This window comes from Metopolophium dirhodum, chromosome 5 (assembly GCF_019925205.1).
Source record: "Metopolophium dirhodum isolate CAU chromosome 5, ASM1992520v1, whole genome shotgun sequence".
NCBI classification, from domain to species: domain Eukaryota; kingdom Metazoa; phylum Arthropoda; class Insecta; order Hemiptera; family Aphididae; genus Metopolophium; species Metopolophium dirhodum.
The window spans coordinates 35,592,946-35,614,935 of record NC_083564.1 but is presented as its reverse complement, the minus strand read 5'-3'; the positions used below and the strand labels follow the sequence as shown (position 1 = coordinate 35,614,935).

Below are 21,990 nucleotides of genomic sequence, written 5' to 3'. Positions count from 1 at the left end.
AGAAAGAAATCGTAAAAAAAGAATTTTGAATAGATTCAAAAGTTTGAATAGAGGTTATAGTGTTTGGGGACCAAATTAGTACAGAATATTCCAATTGAGATGTATAACTAAAGAGTAATATATATTTTTCAAAGCAAATGGGTTATAAAAATCAGAGCAACATCGTTTAAGGAAACCTAACCTGGAAGCTGCTTTATTTTTTATTTTATTAATATGATCGTTGAATTTTAATTTTGTATCAAAACAAATGCCTAAATCGTTAATGAGTGATGTACGTTTAAGTGAATGTGCTAATAAATTATAATTATATGTAAGAGAATTTTATTTTTCGAAAAAGTTATTACAGAACATTTACTTAGATTTAATTCCATACCGTTTTGTAAGCACCAACTGCAAAAATTACCTATCTAAGTCATAAATATTATACATTTTATTTAATTTTAGAGTTAATAATTGATGATCAATTCGATCAAATGATTTATTAAAATCGGTGTAAATTGCATCTGTTTGTGATTTTTTCAAGAATGAGTCTAAGGTGTTTTGGTTGAAAAATAGCTAAGTTAGTAACAGTAAATTGACTCGATCGAAAGCCGCGTTGTTCATTAATAAGATTATTTTGAGACATTGGAAATAATTTTGAATTAATAATTTTTGTGAATATTTTTGGAATAGGTAATTGATATCTTAGATATTGGTCGATAGTTTGTTACAGATGATTGATCACTTTTTTAAATATATTGGTGAAATGAAAACTGTTTTCCAGAAGCTAGGGAAGACACCGTTAAAGATTGGTTGAATAGTTACCTAGTGTATCGGATATGATAATATAAAGAGCGTTCAAATAAAAATTTTGGGGAGAGGCTATCTGGACCAGCATATAATTTTAAATTAATATTGTTAAGTTCATTGAATATATCCATGAGGGATATGTCTATATTACAAATATAATTTAATGTATAATTATTATATACAGATTTTAGATTTGGTTGGGGTAATGACTTAGTGTAAATACTAGAAAAATATTTTTCAAAGATATTTTACTATAGATAGTCCTCCTTCGAATTCTCCATCTTGATACTTCATTATGTTAGGAATATTATTATTAGATTTTTTATCATTAAATAATTTCCAGAATTATTTTGGATTATATTTTATTGAGTTTTGAATATTAAATAAGTATTCATTATAGTCATTTTTTCTCAACATTTTACATGGATTTCTTAAAGATGAGAATTTATTAAAATGAGATTGTAATTAGTTAAAGATTGGTTGAATAGTTAGTGTATTGGATATGATCATATACAGCGGTATTCAAATAAACATTTTGGGAAGAGGTTACCTGGACCAGCATATAATTTTAAATTAATATTGTTAAGTTCATTGAATATATCCATGAGGGATATGTCTATTACATTTTTATATTTTTATTTTGAAATGAGTTATGAGCATTTTAAGTTTACAAATAATTTAAAATTTCAAATGATTATAACTTAAAAATGTTAGATTTAAAAATCATACTATATGCTCTGCATAATATATTTAGTTTTTGTGATAATAGGCCAATTCGCTCTTATATTGAAAATAGAGTAAAACTGATTCTTCAGTGCGTTTCAAGCACTTCATCGGTTAGTAGTGTTTAAGTCTAAGATGAGGAGAAGCTTATTTAATAAATAAAATCACAAAACTTTGAATTGGTTTCATGACTGTGTCTCACTACAAGCCATTTTATTATTTTTATTATTCAATTACATGAAAAATAATTGTGTCAACAAAATAAGATTAAAACAAATAAATGAATAGATAATATACTTAATGCTATAAAAGTACAATACGTACTGGTAATATCATTTTTTTTTTTAGAATTTTAATCATTATAACCATGCAATATAATTAGTACAAATATATACACATACATTTTCAATGTATTAATTAATTTAAGTTCAAAATTTAATATTTGGCGTATAAAATATTGAATAACATAACCATTATTGGTATTTTGTATGGAACATCAAAACATTTGTATTTAATATTTTTTGATTAGATTTAAGCTATAGGTACATTATATTTTATATTACACATCGATATAATACAATTTTAGTGAGAAAAAAACAAATCTATACAAATCAACATCTTGATGCACGTTTATATTTCATGTTCAAGACCATCTCCTTCGGTAACCAATGCCCTTTCCAATATAACTCGTCCTTCTTTATAACGTTGATTTTCTTCCATGGCAAATTCATATATCCATCCCAATTTGGTGTCACAATTTTTGCATGATACATCTCGCACTATATGACGACCAGTTAACATTACTCGATCTTGCACATCACTGAAAAATGTTTAGATAATTTTCAGTTTATAATAATGGCAACAATAAATAAATACCTAAGTAGGGTTGAATAATTAAAAATATTAAAATGTATATAAATATAGAACTAATTACAGTATACAACATTTAGCAATACATTTTATTTTTATTTTATTCAGCAGTATCCATCCATTAGCCACAACCACGAGTACAATAATAATGAATGAAACAATAATTCTACTTTTAAACACTAAAAGAAAGTTTTCTAGATCATGATTTATAATTTAATATTTATTTCAAATGTAATATGGGTACCTTATGTGTAAATACTAAATAATAATCTAATAATGTTATATGCATAAGTGTTTCAATATGTTCTATATTATAATAAATTGTACCAAGTGTTAAACAACAATCATTCCATCGTCACAATATAAGTCCATAGAAAAGATATTGTGTATTGTATTTTTAACAATCAAGACTGGCTTGAAAAAAAATCAAATAAATTGCTTTTAACCACCGATTTGTCATTAAAAAGTAATGTTGAGTTATACAATTTTCTTACAAGAAATTAAAAATTTCAAAAAGAAATGCATTGGAGTGAAGAATTTTGATAGAAACTATAAAGTAATATATTGTTAACATAAGTGCAGATAAAAACATTAATGGATAAGCATTATAATTTACAGACTAATCTTTTCAGTTATTTAGAAATCAAATGAATTTAGTTAACTGTATTTATCTAGTTTATTTACTGTTGTAAAATTAGTAATTAGTAAACTAATTACCATAAATACCTATTAAAATAAAAACATTTTAGGAATATCTACCTATCATTTATGTACATTGTTTTAATAAATTAGTAATACCATACGTCCGTACCTATAATTGAGGTTTACAACTTTGTTGAATAGGAATGCACGACCTGTTGCACCTGTGAATCTGGTACTAATCAACTCATCTCGGTTAGTCAGGTTAGTGTCGCACGCAGCACACGCGTACAGTCGATCACCACCTACGTGATCAAGGAATATTCGACCCATGGGATCTGTTTCGACTTGTTGGGCTATAAAAAACGTCAAACAATTAGGAATAAAATACTTTGCTGCCCGTTTATGTAGTAAGTTAATTTGTCATTAAGTTGCCGATCTATAGTGTTTAAGATAAATATCCAAATATCCTACCCCTAATGGTCGGCGATCCACAAGATATCCGATAGAATAGAGGGTTCGTGACCGTTCGACCAAATCGTTATTGAAAGTTAAAAAAACCTTTATTTTTATCGAAATAATTTATTCGAGCTACATGAAATAATTTCACAGTAATGTAAGTGAACAAACATTTCTCGGTAATAAATATAATATTGAATATTACGAACGAGAAGAGCAAACACGAGAGCGAAAAATTGAGACGTAATAACTAATAAGGTATAAAATATATAAATATTAAATTGTGTCTTTTTACTATTATTTACGTCTTTTTGTGTTTACTTTCCAGCGTTATCAACTATTGGCGATCAGGATCAGCTGTTTTCCAAAACAATAACAACCTACGACATATTCTCGGTTACTGGTTAGGAGTCACGTCATAGTACATGATAGTACATTTTTTTAAGTATATTTCTTAGATCATATTATGTATAATATGATCTAAGGTATATTTAAACCATGTATATCTTAAATCATGCAATAGGTATATAGTCAATGTTAAACTTCGATTACGCTTAATCAGCTGATAACAGATATTTAACCGGGCAAATTCTGCCAATTAAACTCCGGTTAACTTTAATCGGAAATAGTATAATAGGTCAATGGTACTAAGAGACTCAAGTTATTATAATATAGAAATTAGAAATTAAATACTTGCATGGTTTATGACTATTATTATTGGGCACTTCTTACGTAACACTAAGGAAGCCTTAGGAAATTTGTTATTTAATATGGCAAACAGTTTAACCTGTCGTTCTCTAGTGTTTCAAATGATAAATGGTCAAACATTAAATAAAAAATCATTTTGTTTTATAAAAATAACAAACGAGTGTTTAAAATTATTCATCAAGGTCAGTGAATATTAATTTTTTCAATTCAATTTTAGTTTGTTTTTATTGTTAAGTATTGATTGTTCTATTTTTTGTGACAATTAAGGGTAACCTTTTATAGTCTACGGTCTATAGATATCCATAAATTCATTATTATTGTATTAATAATATGTAATTAAAAAAAATTAAATATCTATAGCTATTCAATTAGATATCAATTAAATTTTTTTTTTATGTAGTTAATTATTTACTTACAATACACCATAGACGTGTGCACGGGTAGGGCTGATTGGGCTTTAGCCCCATCTGAGATTTTTTTATACATGAGTGGGTTGGTACCTTATGAAGATATGACTTAAAGTAGCCCTTTTAGTTTTTAAACGTTTGTGTTTACCCGAGAGACTATATACAGGGTGATTCATTTAAAATTGAACTCTCATTATTTCAAAAAGTGTAATTGTTTTTGAAAATATTTTTCACATAGTTTCAAGTCATTTACAAAACAACTTTGTTATTAAAAAATTGTTTATAAAAAAATATTTTTTATACTTCTAATTTTTAATTTTTTTTATGACAACAAGTTTTAATTTTATATTCTAAATCAGAATTTTTTTTCTAAGTATTTCGATACAATCGAATTTAGGGCGAGTAGTTTGTGTTATAATAGTTATAACTTATAAGAATTTAAAGTTTAGATGAGTGGAGTTGAGTGGTACGGGGTTACCCCGTGAAATTTATGTCCACTACTCCGCTCCTCTAAACTTTAAATATTTATATCTAATAGCCCTAAAGTCAATTTCCCATGAATAATTTATAATAATAAATAAATATAAATGTTAATTGACAATTTTTAATATTATATTTTGAACGTTTTTGAATAAATTGTTTTATTAGATTATATTTAGTTAAAATTTTTAATCAATATTAATGAATTTTGTATGTGTGAAATAATGAAAACTGGTTGTTTACATATTTTCCACAGTCGCCAGCAAAAGGGTCACTTAAAAGTTTGTAGTGAAAATATCAATAAATTTTTTCTTGTGTGACCATACAAAAGGGTGGGTGATCAGATTGAATTTAGCCATATCTGACTCAGAGGTTAGGTGCATAAGTTAGCCTATGCAATACACTAATGTGGTTCACTATATAAGACAAATATAAATTTTTTGAGTAGGTATTTAGATAAAACTCAGATAAATATATCAATTTTCATGTTTTTTTATTAGTAGTACTAGTAAGTACTTACTCTTATCTTGTAAAGTGTACATTTTTAAATTAAAACTTAATTGATAGGTGTGGCTACCTAATTTCAAACCATACACAATTGAAATACCTATTATTAATTGATGTTTAACCGTTATACATTTTCAGTTTAAAACAATTTTAACAATTTTTGTTTATAGTCAAAAATGTTTATTTTTTAAATATTTTTAAATACAATTAATTTAATATTTAAATAAATAACTACAGGTATGTTAAGAGATAATTTAGTATTTTTACACAGCTACCTATCTGTGTCTTAAAAATTAACCAATAGAACAATTTTTAAAATTAAGATTTAACTAATAAAGAATTAATTCGAAAAAAAATGTAACTATTTTAACTGCATACCAATTACTATGTGAATATTTATTATATTTTATTCAAAAACATTCTTACACGTATTATTCAAAATTTCAAAATATTGCCTTTCCATGTTTCCACTATATAAAAGTTTTAGTATTTAAAATTTTTAAAAACATGAATATTTATATTAGGTATGTGTTACTTATTGTTTATCTTTACGCCACTCTTTAACCATTATTGGTAATTGTATATCAAAATTCAGGAGTGATCTATGGTTTGAACTCAAATCAGGCAACTATGAATACAATTCTGTAGACCCTGAGGCCTGAATGCTAACATCTAAAATGTCAAGCCAAATGAGGCAACAAACATTGATTGTGAGTTTTTGAAAATGTAGATGACTTAATTTATGTGACGCCGTGACGGCAATCATTTCAGGGTATGGGTATTTTTAGTCCATTTATTTTTGCTAGTAAATAATGCGATAGATCAATAGGTAGGTAGCTAAATAAAAAAAATATGAAATAGGTTATAAATCGCATAAAAATATATTTATTTTTATTATAAATAGTATTCGTTTTTACTTTTAGTATTATAATTATAATATAAAAATTATAGCAATACTTAGTGTATTAGTTAATACTTAATACGATGAGCCCAAACATTCCGATACTGGCAAGTAGTGAAAAGATAACAAATAAGTACCTACCAAATATATCTTTTTATAATTTACAAAATGTTTCAATACAAATTAATCAGGATCTGTAATTAAAATATATTTTATATTTATAGGTGATGACAGAGGTAAATGTTACAATTATATTTTTTGCTCAAGCTCGTGAGTTGTCAAAAGTAAAGAGTACGACTGCTCAATTACCACAAACTTTATTTGGACACAATTTACGGTCCATGTTGGTGGACCAATTTAATTTATTGGCAATAGGAAACACATTTATATTAGCTGTCAATGAGAATTATATATCTGACAGTTCGCAAATTACCTTAAAAGAGAAGGATATTGTGGCTGTTATTCCGCCCATAAGTGGAGGTAGTAATCAATTGTATTTCAAAAATGTTTTTTTTATAACCCTAGGAACAGAATCCAATATTTCTGATTATTGAATTTGTTGTCAGGTTAAAAAAAAAAATGATTGATTTAAAGATTGTGAATTCTGAACTGGACATTAGCTCTGCTATGAATTCTGTCAACTCGCCACAATGTGGAGCTATATCAATATTTATTGGAACGACTAGAGAACACTTTAATGGGAATAAAGTAAAAACATTATTTTACGAAGCTTACGAGTCAATGGCGTTGAATGAAATGAAAAGTATCACTGTGTTGACTAGACAAAAATGGCCAGAAGTTGTGAACATTGCAATACATCACAGGTAATTTAAAGATTAATAAATTACATTCATACTTGATAGGGTTATATTTTTATATTTTATGTATAATAAACGTAGCTTGTCTAATAAAAACCAATAATAACCAGTATTCTATGTAAGGATTGGTGAAGTAAAAGTCAGAGAAGCTAGTGTAGTGATTGCCGCATCATCTCCTCATCGCAAACATGCTCAAGAAGCTGTCTCGTTTATACTTGAAAGACTAAAAACCACCGTTCCCATTTTTAAAAAAGAACAGTACGAAGACGGCAGTGGTGTATGGAAAGCTAATGAAGAATGCGCTTGGAAGAGCAACAATTGATATATTGTTAAACGTTTAATATATTACTACGTAATGGGGCATTCTTCTTAGTTGAATACTTGATTATTTAATAATTAAAATAACCATAATAATGATGACTCGATAGTAAATTGAGTTCAGAAATTACATAATTTATATGATATTTATATTAGTTTACAGTACAGTTATATTAATTACAAATCTTTTGGCTCCTACAAGCTGCTATATATACGCTCAAGTCAGAAAGTATGTTCTTGAACAATAAGACTAATAATATGTATAAACCACTATCAACACGGTATAGACGGTATAGTCAACCGTGGTATTAATATATACAATTTTTGGGAAGTAAGAAATAATAATGTTCCTTGAGGTCTTCCCTGTAGTATGTATATTCATATTAATTTATATGCTCAACTTGATAAGTTCTTAAACTGGTTTTGATTTAAAATATTATTTGTACTCGTGTATTCTAACTGAGTTACATTATAACAAAAAATACAACAAAATAATCATCAAAATTAATATTTTTATTTTTTTTCTCCTATTTTCTGTACAAAATGTTCAAAATGACAAATTAAACATCTGGATAATAGTATAAAATTTAACATATAACAAATCAAAACAATTATGCCTTAAACAGACTAAAAATAATGGAACCACAATATTATGGCACTAGAATTGGAAAAAAAAAACATTATATACTAGATTGCATTTTCATTTTTGCTATATTTATCATTTGGTGTTTAAGTAGTTTACTTACAACTGTTAACCATTCAATATAGTTTTTTTTTCAAAAATAAAATACATAGAACATGAACATGCTATAGATTTTGCAAAAATATACTACAATCACATTCTATTATTCAATTGTCAGACAAAAGTTTTGATTGTTAAAAACAAAATGCACAAATGAATCATTAAATTAAAAAAAATATATGAAAATATAATAAAAGTATTTTGGTCTTTGATATGTATAGTCAATGTTTAGTCGCACCTCCATTTTTGCATTGCTTCAACACGGGCATCTGGCGCTAGTTGACAGCGAACGCCTTGAAGTACATTGCATGTCGCTTGACTGGCGAGTATTATGGGTGTAAGAGCAGTAGGAGGTATTTGCCGCATAACACCACCAACCATACCAGCAGTACCCTTGATTTCGTGCTCTTCACTTGCCACTCTAACTATAGTTTGTGCTGTTTCACCCAGACCCTAAAACAACAACAACAATATTAAATTACATTTAGACAAAGACTAATATTGTTTTTAGACATAAACATAACTATAGTAAAATAATTGATTCATTTTTAATATCAATGAACAGTTTTTTGGAATTATTAAATTAATACAGTATGAGGCTAAATTTAATAAAATACATTTTTATTAAATAATATTTCCATAATTTTAGGCTGGGATCCTCTTAAGTTTATATAATGGCGTTAATACGGTTTTACATACACAAATACTTGTATAATTATTTTTTACTAGTAACTCTTACTGTCATTATGTAAGCAAATTTCCATGGAATTCTAACCTTTTTAACGCCATCATATAAAAGTTTTAATTATTGTTAATATCTAATAAGTGATGCAATAAAGCAATTTTAAATTATAAACACTAACTTCTTTAACCAACATAACAGCAGTTGCTACTCCTTCTCGAATGTCGGCAGGATGTGATCGTTTATTATGACGATTTCTCTTCTTCCCTTCTTGTAGCCTTAGTTGACGCATACTAGGTCCTGGGTTTACCATGTCAAAAGTAGTTTCAGCTACCCTCTACAAAACAATTATAATAAATATAAATAGTAAATACCATTTATTTACCCCTATACACCTTTAACTCTAACATACCTGAATAAGATTTACGATTCTGGTGGCTATTTCAAGAGCTGCCATTGCAGTAGATGTAGTAAATGAATTGGCACCCCTTTGCAAACCTCTAACTATTCTACCATCTTTTTGGTATTGTTCAATAGGGAGTTGCACTAGATCTCTGAAGCCTTGTATTAGTCTGACAAACGAATACATTGGACCCACACCACCAAGTAATGACGGCAGCTGATGTTTTTTTATATCTTGTAACCATTCCTGGGTGACATATGTCAATAGTTTGTCGAATCCAAGTAAACTATACAAATCAATCATTAATATAAATCTATGGTCACAAAACGTATAACAAGATTATCATGCTTTCTTACCCATGCTTGTGAACAATACGTTTCAAAGTGATCTCTGAACAATTGAGCTGTGCTAATCCCATTAGTAAACCGGCCAATGAACCCTGTCTCAAATCAATATGTCGTCCTTCATAATCCAAACGTATAGTAACATCTGGAGAAAACACAAATTGTCTTATGTAAACAGGAGCTTTACTGTCACTTGAACTAGTGCCGGTGTCTGGTTTGGGAATAACAGGTATATCTTTTAGTCCAAAATGCTGATCAAATTCATCGTTTAACTGAATCAATGGATTAGGTGCAATATCTTGCTGGCCGTCAGCTGTATTTCCTAATGTCATAATTGGTTCTTCAGATTTTGTGGGTATTTTCTTTTCAGCTGGTATTTCTATAAAAGACACAGTTTAAAACAAAACAATAACAATTTATTGAAATAGAGAAGTTATAATACCATCTTTGGTTTTTTGACCCAGTGCATTAAATTGATTTACAAATGAGATCAGGAATATCAATGAATCTTGATCAATGTTAAGTCTTAATGGCAACATAGACACTTTTACACAACATTCTTCAACTTTTAGATTGGAATCAGGACGCATGTGGACAGCTTTGGCAACAAACTATCAACATATTTATCACTTTTTAGAGAAAAAAAAACTAACTACCTATTGACCTCGCTTACCATATTAGCATTCTGTTGTTTGGGCATTGCTTCACTTGAGTAAAGATATAAAAATTTATTGATGTTAGATGATGCAAGTTTATCGCGAATTTCTAAGTCTTGAATCAGAATCACTTGCCTCATTGCTTGTTTTGTATGGGGTGGGTAAACTTCATGCTGGAATCGTACCTAATAACAAAATTGTATAGTTTTGTTTTCTAATTAATACAACATTAAAAACATACCTTGTTCAATTGTAGTTGCATTAATACATGGTGTTGTCGTCCGGTACCACCCTTTGCCTGCCAACTAGTAGGTAAAACACTACAGCAAAATCTTGTCCTGGCTTGAGATATATTAGATCCTTTTTTTGAAGTAGGATTTTTCTAATAAAAAAAAATATTAACAATTATAATATGAATCATAATTTAAAAAAATGGTTATCAAATACCTGAGAGTTTATATTGGTTTGAGAATAATATCGAGAAAGAGAAGGCCTCAGTGTATTTGGAGAAGTTGGACAAGAATTCCTTAACAAAATACCCACCATTTTATTAATTCAAATAATTGTTGTTTAATATTCTAATATTCAATCAAATTTACTTACGTTTCTGATACTATAGTGACATGTTTTGTCAGTTCATTATGGATAGGTTTAGTACTAAAATCAGTTCCACCATAAATATGCAAAATTAGAGTCATTTCTCGTAATGTATATTTAATTACTGGAGTTGGATATTCTTTAGGAGCTTGAAGCATATCAATTTTTCCAACAGGAGCTTTAAAATAGTTGTCAACCAAACGTAATTGTGTGTCTATTAACATACGCACTTCTGGTATGTTACTTCGAGGCTAATTACAATTAATGAAAATTAATAATTCAAAATTTTATATATTTTATTATAATTCTAATATCATACCATTAATCCTGAACCAACTTCATGTTCAACAAAGCAATATTCTTTATCAATAAAATCATCTTCTACTTCATATTGTAATGGTTCATTATCCAAAGGGGAAACTATTTTATTGGTTTCATCCGGAAAATAAAATACTTCAATCCCCTTATCACTTTGACTAGAAGTTGGGTGATTTGAGATTTGTTTTTTAACTGGATCTACTGGGTTGTTCTTAGATTTTTTTAAACCTGTAGTTTCTTCATGCATAGCTTCCATTATAAGACTTGACAATGAATTATTGTCAGAATCCGCTTGGTCTAACAAAATGGGATCTTCTTGATCAACTCCTTCAAACTCAGTTGCTTGTTCTTCTACAGAACTTTTATCACCATCAGAAGCCAAATAACTAAGTATACGGCAAAAAGCAAATGCAGAATCTGCACAAACTCTAATGTGTATAACATTAACACCCATTCTTAAGTCGACTTTAGGTTGCACCAAATTATTTGATTGTTTAGGGGTTTTGCTAAGCTTCAAAGAAAGTTCAAAAACCCCCAAGTCCATTACACAAACATAATGAGACACTAAATCTAAATTTTCTGATTTAGACAAACGAGCAGAAATATAGAAAGTTACATCCTCAGATACAATTTGAAGAGTTGATGCTTTAGATCTGGCAACAATATTACTTGATAAACTAAAATTGCCAATAGAAAGCACACATTGGTATGGCAAATGAAGTGGCCTGTAAGGGTTTTCAATGGTTAAATAATGGATTCAATTTAAATAGAACTAAACAATTACTAACCTATAATCAATGATACAATCGCTAATATGCTGATGTAGTTCCGTGATTACGTGAGGTGATTCATATCCAGCAACAGGATCATCCACAACATCAAAAAAATCAGATAGTTGATAATACCAACTCTGTGAAACAACACTAAATATATGCCTCAAAGTGGTTCCATAGATCTCATTTGCTACTCTTATTGTCTACATTATATAAATAATTTACATAAATAGGATATGAAACCATTTAATAATTAAAATGTATTAAATAATATTACTTTTATATGATTGCAAACAGATATTTCTACCACAACTGTCAACATATCAGACTTATTAATATCGGATCGTTCTTTAAAATCCATACCATCAGGTATTTTATATAACACACGTTGTAATGATTTATTTTTTCGACACACAACTTCTTTTGGAGTCAAAATATCAGTACCGTTTGTGGAAAAATCTAAGTAAACATATTTCATATTGATATATACATAAACATTGAATCAATAATTATTGATCATCAAAATTGTTTGAAGCTTACTTTCATGACTCAAGCAGAATTTATTAGCTTGAATACAAATAAAATTATGTCTAGGTGTATTTTCATATCCAGCTGCCGTGTATAAATAAAGATCGTCAAATGCAATTTGTAATTCACCATAATGTTGTGGTATAACTCGCCCCGAACGGTCCTATAAAAATATTTATGGTAATCAAAAATTTATTATTACAACATTTTTTAGGAATTTCATCATTATTTTTATAAAAAATAATTTTATAATTAATAATTACCCTAGATTGTGTGATAATAGTAAACAAGCCTTGTGACACATTCAAATTAAGACAAAATTCAGTTCTTTTAACAATAGGATCAGCAATATTCATACTAGATTGTCCACATGAATAATAATTAGTGGGTGTTTCATCTTCTGATTCACTTTCTGAATCTAATTTGTAAATATATATATATATATATATTAATGAAAGACTTTAACCTTAAACTTGTTTTAATTTACCAAATTGAATTCCGGATTTACAAGGTGCAAAATAACGAGTCTTATCCAATATATTTGATAATCGATTAGTATCACCTCCTGATGATGCAGGAGTCGGAAATGATGGTGACCAAAAAAATAAATCATTTGTAAATCTAAAAAGAAAAATATATTTTAAGTACAAAATTAATGTTGCATGAAAATTATTATTAACCTGTTGTAAATAGTTTCATATAGATGTTTGGAAGGTAATGTGACAAATAGACATGGTAAGTTTATATCTAAATACACTTTAGCATTAGCATTGGTATGTTCAACGAATTCCATAATTTCTTCTCTAGAACCTGGAACTACTTGTATTTCCCCATCACCTAATTTCCGTTCATGTTCTTGACCGTCAGAATGATGATTTCTTTGTCTCATAATTTTTTTGGAAGCAAACGGTGACGGCTTTTTACATGACTCAACATAGACACTACTCGTCATGTTATGTTCAACGTTTGAATTTCCATTATTTCTTTCATCTTCAAATTTAATAACTGGACACAATTTTAAAATTAATCTAAAAAAAAAAAAAAATTTATATATGGTGAGACAAATTTTATAATTTTACAATTATAGGAAAATAATTAATTATTAACATTTCAACTATCTCATTATTTGTGAGGGGGAATATCCGAACAATTATAATAAAAAAAATTATGAACATGAAAAGAACAAATATTTACTTTGGTCTACGTTTAGCATCCATTCTAATAGATTTTAATTCTTCATCAATTCCTTTACATTTGGCAATGGGAATTATATTATTGGTGTTTCCTTCTTGAAATAAAGCTTCAATAGACCGACATTGCAATTCATAACCTGTGGTAACAGTTTGTTGTGATGTTTTTGTAAATGAACCCTCAGCATCAGATAAGTACAACCATAAAATATCATCTCTTAATATACGTTTCCACCAGGGTAATCGATTTATATCGCTAAGTGGTCGTAAATCAGGAACAGGAAATCTAATGTATAAATAGTTAGTAGTATAAAAATGTATTATTGTCACTAAATGAATTACAATAAGTTCTTACCGAAACTTAATAGTTAGATAACTAAAATTTAAAGTGCAACTTATATTTGTATCATTGATAGATTCAATTACATCATTAAACTGAGGCTGACTAACCTAAAATTAAATTTAAAAATATTAAAACATACTGTTTATTTATATATAATACAATTATCATACATTGAGTGTACTTTTTTTAGAAACATTAAAATCTGGACTGTAAATATATGATGATAAGCGGTTAATAATTGAAATATCAACTTCAGAAAATACTTTTTGCATAGTTATCCTGGAAAAAATATGATAAAGATATTAATATAAAAAATATAATATAAATAACTAGTACAATAGAATATAAAATGCTAAAAAATAAAAATTATAAATAATAAGAAGTTTTTGAGTAATCGAACCGTCCGAACCATATCTTGGCTCTTGGCATTAAAAGAACGCTACACCCGCAATTGTTGTCTTCGTTTCACAGGTTTGTAACATAGTAAATTTACACTCAGTAGTTCACATTTAGCTTCGATAGTTTGAAAACTAGAGGGAATCAACATATTATGAAACTTAATGCTAAGAACATAATCTGTGTTTGTTTATTGGTTTTTTATAATAATTTAGTTTTAAGCAAGTTATGAACATTTTTAAATATTCCAATTTTAAATACGAAACTTGCTAAAAACTGAAACCCTATAATAAAACCAACATACAAACACTGACGGTAATATTCTTACCATTAAGTATCATAATAAGTTGATTCACTCTGATGTTTAAACTAACAAAGCTAAATGTGATCTGCTGAACGTAAATTTACCATGTTACGCATTTGTAAGACAGAGAAAACAAAAGAGGGTGTAGCAAACTCTTCATTTTAAATCCCACTACTTCACAGTTATACCTAACTGCCTCGGTGCTACTAAAAATCTCAACAGTTTTTTTTTTATCTATTCAACTTTATGAACTGTAGGTATAAAAAACCTATAACATCTAGCTTATTTGAAAGTTAAAAAGTATACAATATAAAATCTGATTCTATAAATGCCAAATAGTAATTGGTGTATTAACGTTTGAACCCCTTCTCCCTAATTTTATTCTTTCTTTATTTTATTTACTACAAAATATATATTAAAACTGATATTATTAATGATAAATGAACAAACTTTTTTTTTAAACACTTTAAATAAAATAATATAGTGGACATTTATCAATGTTAACCTATATTTCAGTACTCAACTGACTAGATTAAAGAAACTGTGTTTTATAAACAAGAACCAACATATATAAATTTAAATTAAACTTTCAAGAAAAAAGAAAAAATTCAATAACTAACTTCAAAAAAATGTTGTTACTAAACTACTAAATAACAATAGGTAACATTTAAGTATTTCCTACAATATGACTAATTTAAACAAAAAATATATCTATTCAAAAAATTAATTTTTTTAAAAATGATTTAAAACAAAAAAAAAAAAATTACTTAATTTCTGAAGAGACTGGATTACAATATCTTGTAGACTTAGTATTATGTTTGAATTGAATTTGAATGTCTGGCTGATGACTAGATATATTTGATATTTTTGGAGAACACTTGTCATCTTGAACAAATTTTAAAATCTGCCAATATCAAAGTTCTTTTGTCAAAACTAATTATGATTTAACAACAAGGAAAACATTTTACCGGAATATATTGAGTGGGTTCTTCCGTAGTGTCAACAAGAACTTCCATTAATAATACATCAGATCCTGAAGCAATTATATTAACATCTTTTACAGTCTCGTTCGTTTTTTCATCACCTTCCAAAATCACATTTGTAGCCACAAGCTTTAAATGGTTTCTTTCTAAAGATTTAGTAATCTTATCACAATCTTTAATAATGTCCACATTTTGAACAGCCATAAGATATTGATGAGATATTTTACGCATCTCATTTAGGGAACATTGTGTAATAACATCAGTCTCCGGGCAAACAGCAAGAATATCGTCATGTAGTAAAACCACACATAGTGAAGCTAATTGTATATTAAAATGGTTTGTTTCGCCTAACCATTCATTTTTGCCTAAAATTAAAATTATTAAAATTACAAAAAAAAAAATTAATATTTATAAAAAAATTACCTTTATTTCTATGCTTAGTGTGGCGTGAAGACAATTCAGATTTACTAACAAAACATCAAGTATTAATATTTGAACAAAAAGCATTTGAATATATTTATTTACCTGCTAGCTACACTACTCATACTAGAAGTCATCGATGAATTCATACTGGGTGCAAAAGGTTTACTTTTGGCACCTTGTAATGGGAAAAATTCTTCTTCATCATCTAAATATATAATTAGTAAATTATCTTTGAAAATGTCAAAAAAAAACAACAAAAATTATAAATTGTGTTATTGTAAATTACCATGCAAATTTGACCATCCTTGCATTCCTCTCAAACCAACATCAGCATCAGGTCTAGATTCAACATGATTAAATAAATCTAATTCTATACGATTAAAGTCTGATTCACTCATTGGTTTTTGTACAGGAACACTTAGTTTTTGTTCTATTAAAGGCTTAGATATGCCACGCAAGATTTCTATGACTAAATACAGTTGTCTTGGAGAACAAATAACATTAAGAGGTCCAAAGTTTATTTCCAAGCTCAATTTTGGACCGGGAAGACTAGGATTATGTTTAAGTACCATTCGGATAATTTGAGTACCGGTAAGTTCAGCAATAGTTATTGGCTCTGTCATGTTTATTCTTGAATTCTTAATGAAAAATAAAAATAAAAATATTAGTAAATACAATTTAGAAAAGATTTTGAGTAGACAGAACTCAGATAAAGTTGGGCTCTAGCTGACATTTCTTCAAAATTCTACTATTTTCTGTATTACTAAAAAAACCAATAAATACAATAATTTCAATCAATACGACTTTAGAAGAACTTCTTCAGACACAAAAAAGAATATAAATAAAAAAACCACTGCACAACTTATATAGTTATCAGCCCGTTTCTCAGAATCTTATATATATAATATATTTAACACTTAAAATTTTTTTTATATTTAACAGCTTACCATATAATTTGTTTTAAATAACTTTTAGACTATGCAGACTACTTGTGAATGCTCTGAAATTGTATTTAAATAATGTTGACCTTTCTCAAATTAATTTATGAACGATAACAATTAGTATTATACATTTTTAATTGTCAATAACTGAATTCAAATTATAACTCCGCAACACAACCTATGCCTACAGGGGAGTTGCAAATCTTTGTACTTTACATTGTACTTAAAATACCTATACATGATTCTTGATTTGTAAATAAATAAATAATTATTATTTTAACTTACAGATTTTTCATTATTAAATTTTGGACATATTAACTCGTATGTCTGTAAGAACACTCCTTCAATTATTAATTTTTTAGTCAGAAAAGCTAAGCTATCATATAATATCCCTTCTTTTGATTCATCTGCCACTTCATCAATATAATCTAAACTGTAAGAACAGAGATTAAATTGAATAATCTGAAAATTTAATTCATCACTTACCTTATAATATGCAGTTGTAATCCTAATCCTAATTTCATAAAATCTGGCATATATTCTAACTTTATCACAGTATTTGAAAATTTCACTTTTATTCTGTTCAATACTAAAATGTCAAAATATATATAATTACTATACATTTGCTGAGTTATATACAAATTTGATAAATTAAATAAAACAATACATTTTAATTGATTTGCTACTTAATTATGTTTAAAGAGCTATTAGCTCTTCATTGATTCATAAAATGTTTAGTACTTGTTGTATTCTGCATTCCTGACAAGGCAATCCCCATAATTTTCAGGACCAAGAAAATGATTAGTTTTGCTAGGTGTGGAGCCTAAGGCTTAACATAAGGTGCGTGGCTTAGGGTTTGGGTCCCACTTGGCCTGGCCTACTACTTATATTATATAAAATAATTTAATACAAATTTACTTGATTCTATAGCCTGAGTGAACACTTCTAGTCCTGAAACTTGTTCAGATTCTGGTGCATTATCAAAACTTTCTTCATAATCACTATCTGGCGAAGAATATACACTATTTGACATGGACGACCAAACAGATTCCAACATAGAACTAGGTATTCCTGGAAAAAAATAATTAAGGATACAATTTTTGATTTCTCGAAAAATCAAGTTATTGCCGGGTTTTGTTTACCTTCAGTTTCTTTTACATTTGGTCTAACAGTGAGGCTGAGCCCTTCAACGTGTATAACACTGGATTCTTTAAGCATGTTCCTCCATGGTACTGAAAGAGATATTTTTTGCACACTACCTTTGACAAACTCAAATGGTAGCTGATGCTCATCTCCCACATCGTTCAGTGCCTTAACATATGAGGTATTCACATTTAATTATAAATTAAAATCATGAGTAGTTGGTCCTAAATCCATGTCTGTCGAATTATTTATTTTGAAAATTTAATATACAGGGTGTCCAGTGAGTATTTACCCATTGCGATAACTTCTAAGATAATAAATATATAATAAATCTGTTTTTTTTATTAGACTTACAGAGACAAGGACTACAAATATTTTATTTTTTAATTTTATTTAATTTTTTGGTAAAGTTTAAAAAAATGATTATTTTATTTTTTAAACAATTGAAGAAAGCTATTATATAGAGTTTATTTTTGTGAAAATTTTGATTTCAACATTTAATTTTCATTAATCTCATGATTTTTAACATTTTTTTTAGTTTAATGGCAAAACGGCAAAAAATCGGTTTTTGTCCAGGCGGTGAGTACCCCTCTACAGCTAATTGGTATATCTTCACGGGACACCCTGTATAATAGAAAATGTGAAATAATTTTTAAGTATTAACAATTGAACCATAATTTAAATATAAGTATATTAGGTAATAAGTAGCAGAGTGGGTATACCTACTGTTAATTAATAAAGTAAAAACTAATAGTGCTACATAATGACAACAAAAGTTATTAGGTACCTATTATTTTAATAGGTTAGGCACCTACCTATTAAAAATTAAATTTTACAAATTAAAAATTAAGATAATACCTACAATTTATAGACAATGGATATATAATCTATTACCAATGGAATCATTGCTAATGATGTAATCAGACAAATGTAACACGCATTTAGTAATCTATTGTTTGCAATATCAGCACAGCTGATGTTGAATGCAAGGAAAGACAACAAAAACTTACCTGGACATCAAGTACGATTTCTTCGATAGATACAGCTCCGTCCAGCACATTTATGAACAGTTGGTCGGACTCGATCTTGTGCTCGAGGAACCGTCCGACATACCTCTGCAGGAGGTACCGACAGCACCTTTTTTGCAGGTTCTCTGTGCAAAAATTGAACCACGACATTGTGTGCAGCACATGTAAGGCAGTTTGTGGAGTTCAGGTTTTTTTGGCACAGAACCTCTATTGCTATTGTACTATATATATATAATTATATATGTATTTATTTATATTATATTATTGCTATAATCCTCGACGCCCACGCACAGCTCTTGATCTGAACCCTGCGGGTAAATACGTGTATATAGTTATATATTATAACTCGTAAGTATTACATAAATAAATAAAAATCAAATAGAAACCGTGAGTGCGTCTCCGTTGCGGCCGTTCGTTCGACTTTGGCAATGTTCTGCGACGACGTTTCGGACAGAAAATCACAGTGACGAAATCTAATGGTTGGTGTATTACAGGTACTATTATATTTCTTTTTCGTACAAAAACATCGCAGTATAAAAAATACTTATATTATATTAAAATATACGTATTATAGAATATATTATATTATATTAAAATTTGTACACTGTCGTTTTCTTAACAACTATAATAATATAATAATAGGTATACTATGTTGGATATTATACTGTTGCACACAATAATAAAGACAATATACTATAATATGCGTATGCGTACGGAAAAAAAATAAATATTACATTAATAATAAAAAAAAGTAAAAACAGTCGTCACAGGACACAAGAACACGAGCGATTATTATTGCGTTTCGGGTATAGACCACTGTACGCACGTCGTCGACGGCCGTGCGCGCGGAACAAAGGAAAACAGTAAACACACACAGTGCGTGTGCCAGTGTGTGTGCGTGTACCACCGACCACCACTGCCTCCCCACCACTCCGCCGACCTACAGCCAGCCGAACGCCGCCGCGGCCACGGTTATTATCACACACGCGCCGAACAAAAACAATAATAAAAAACATATGATTTGACCGCCGCCGCCGCTCGACTGCCTGAGGCCAATCCGATCAAAACATCCGCGGTGCGCGCGCACCTTCCTACATATATTACAATTGTATAGGTACTGCGTTCTTCTGTCTTCTGTGTAAATTATATTATTATTTTATTTACGTACACCGAGTACCTCTACCTACAGACGAAACGTCAGTCGTCAATAATATAACGATGTCGCGCCCGGTCGCGGAATTAAACTATTCATTAATCATTTTCCTCTTCGTCGACGACGTGCTCGTCGTATAACTGTATAGGAAGGTATAAATGTATAATATCGTATAATATCGTATAATAATTAATAAGTAAGGTTGAGATTTCGTTGATGCACTTTGCATTGTTTTCCAAATCTAACTACGCGATACTCCTTTTATATAATATACGCGTATCATATATTTACTATGAATCAGAATACGAGGATTTTATTTTGCATGTTTTGCATTGTGTAACGATTTTAAGATAAAGATTTTCATTTCAGAATATTTTAGGATTTTTAGATAAAAAATTTGAATTTGAAATTTTATTTTAAGACACATGCTTTTACATGATTTACATATACATTTAAATATTTAACAAACTATAAGTATTAAGAAATAATTGTTTTTCCAGAATCCAGATTATAGAAGACCAAAACGATCAGACCTGCCTGTAAAACTTTTTCATAATTCTTCAAAGTTTATATTAAAATTTATATCGAAATTATAAAAAATAAAAAACAAATGTATTGTGCATTTTTTTTAAGTGCATTATTCAGAATTTTTAGGACATTAAAATCCCAGCCCTAATATTAAGTAAAATAAATAAGTATAGGTACGCATAGTTGTACCACTAATCACTATATAGAATTATAAAGATTATAATATTATATATGGGGGGGGGCAATATGGGCCATGGCTATGCCCCCCCTAACTAGGCCCATGGACCATAGGGTGCATTTACAATTATGATATCTTAGACGTTTCATACCCGTCAAAAAACCAGTCCACGGACGTTTGGTACCCCGGTATTTTAACTGATTGAATTTAAATCACTTTTTTTTTAAATTTAAATTTAATAATTTTTATAAAACGTAATATGGCTGATTCATTATTATATTAATAAAATATAAACATTTTAAAAAGTTATAAAAGTGTCATTAGTCAAATTTAATTTTTAAAAAATATAAGTGTACGGGGTGCAACCATTGGGTGACTTCCCCCTCCCCCCAATCAACCCACATCCCATTTACTTATTGTACTACTTGTAAATACAAATTGTAAATACAATTTTTGTTCAATAAAAAAAAAATGTATATAATTAAACCATATAATATAATACATTTAGGTAGGTACAATATGAATACATTTACATATAAATATATAATTATACTCATGTTTTTATATTTCAGTCACCATTTATTTTAAATTCAAAATTTCAATACCATATTGAATTAATTTACCTACATTAATATCACTTATTCTTTTTCCAAAAATATAAAATTTCAGTATAATTATTAAATTTAAATTCATTACCTAAAGTATAATTTTCATCAAT

The 21,990-nt window shown here is 28.4% G+C and overlaps 3 protein-coding genes across 4 annotated transcripts; 1 reads left to right on the top strand and 2 right to left on the bottom strand.

Annotated features, from left to right (window-relative positions):
• Nucleotides 1-1,691: 1,691 nt before the first annotated feature.
• Nucleotides 1,692-3,798, bottom strand: LOC132944119 (protein yippee-like 5). Its single transcript, XM_061013298.1, has 3 exons — nt 3,496-3,798; nt 3,194-3,377; nt 1,692-2,332 (listed from the first exon to the last, which is right to left on the bottom strand). The coding sequence occupies exons 2-3, from the start codon at nt 3,352-3,354 to the stop codon at nt 2,143-2,145; spliced, it is 351 nt and encodes a 116-aa protein (XP_060869281.1). The 5' UTR covers nt 3,355-3,377; nt 3,496-3,798; the 3' UTR covers nt 1,692-2,142.
• A 332-nt stretch (nt 3,799-4,130) lies between these two features.
• Nucleotides 4,131-7,718, top strand: LOC132944118 (molybdopterin synthase catalytic subunit 1). Of its 2 annotated transcripts, none has more exons than XM_061013295.1 (3): nt 4,131-4,370; nt 6,708-6,963; nt 7,050-7,188. In XM_061013295.1, the coding sequence occupies exons 1-3, from the start codon at nt 4,185-4,187 to the stop codon at nt 7,052-7,054; spliced, it is 447 nt and encodes a 148-aa protein (XP_060869278.1). In that variant the 5' UTR covers nt 4,131-4,184; the 3' UTR covers nt 7,055-7,188. The 2 variants fall into 2 exon arrangements, with proteins under 2 accessions (XP_060869278.1, XP_060869279.1); XM_061013296.1 differs by lacking the exon at nt 4,131-4,370 and adding an exon at nt 7,425-7,718 and having other exon boundaries at nt 6,830-6,963; nt 7,050-7,307.
• Nucleotides 7,719-8,111: 393 nt separating this feature from the next.
• LOC132944117 (autophagy-related protein 2 homolog B) lies at nt 8,112-20,274 on the bottom strand. Its single transcript, XM_061013294.1, has 30 exons — nt 19,800-20,274; nt 19,396-19,721; nt 18,385-18,553; nt 18,161-18,313; nt 17,729-17,831; nt 17,528-17,675; nt 16,588-16,939; nt 16,404-16,506; nt 16,302-16,345; nt 15,864-16,243; nt 15,663-15,799; nt 14,366-14,474; nt 14,208-14,302; nt 13,857-14,138; nt 13,343-13,690; nt 13,150-13,283; nt 12,926-13,080; nt 12,675-12,825; nt 12,412-12,593; nt 12,150-12,337; nt 11,363-12,086; nt 11,050-11,294; nt 10,894-10,972; nt 10,688-10,828; nt 10,464-10,631; nt 10,233-10,401; nt 9,803-10,169; nt 9,456-9,732; nt 9,225-9,380; nt 8,112-8,814 (listed from the first exon to the last, which is right to left on the bottom strand). Exons 2-30 carry the CDS (start codon nt 19,561-19,563, stop codon nt 8,590-8,592), a joined length of 5,952 nt encoding a protein of 1,983 aa, XP_060869277.1. The 5' UTR covers nt 19,564-19,721; nt 19,800-20,274; the 3' UTR covers nt 8,112-8,589.
• Between the last annotated feature and the right edge of the window lie 1,716 nt (nt 20,275-21,990).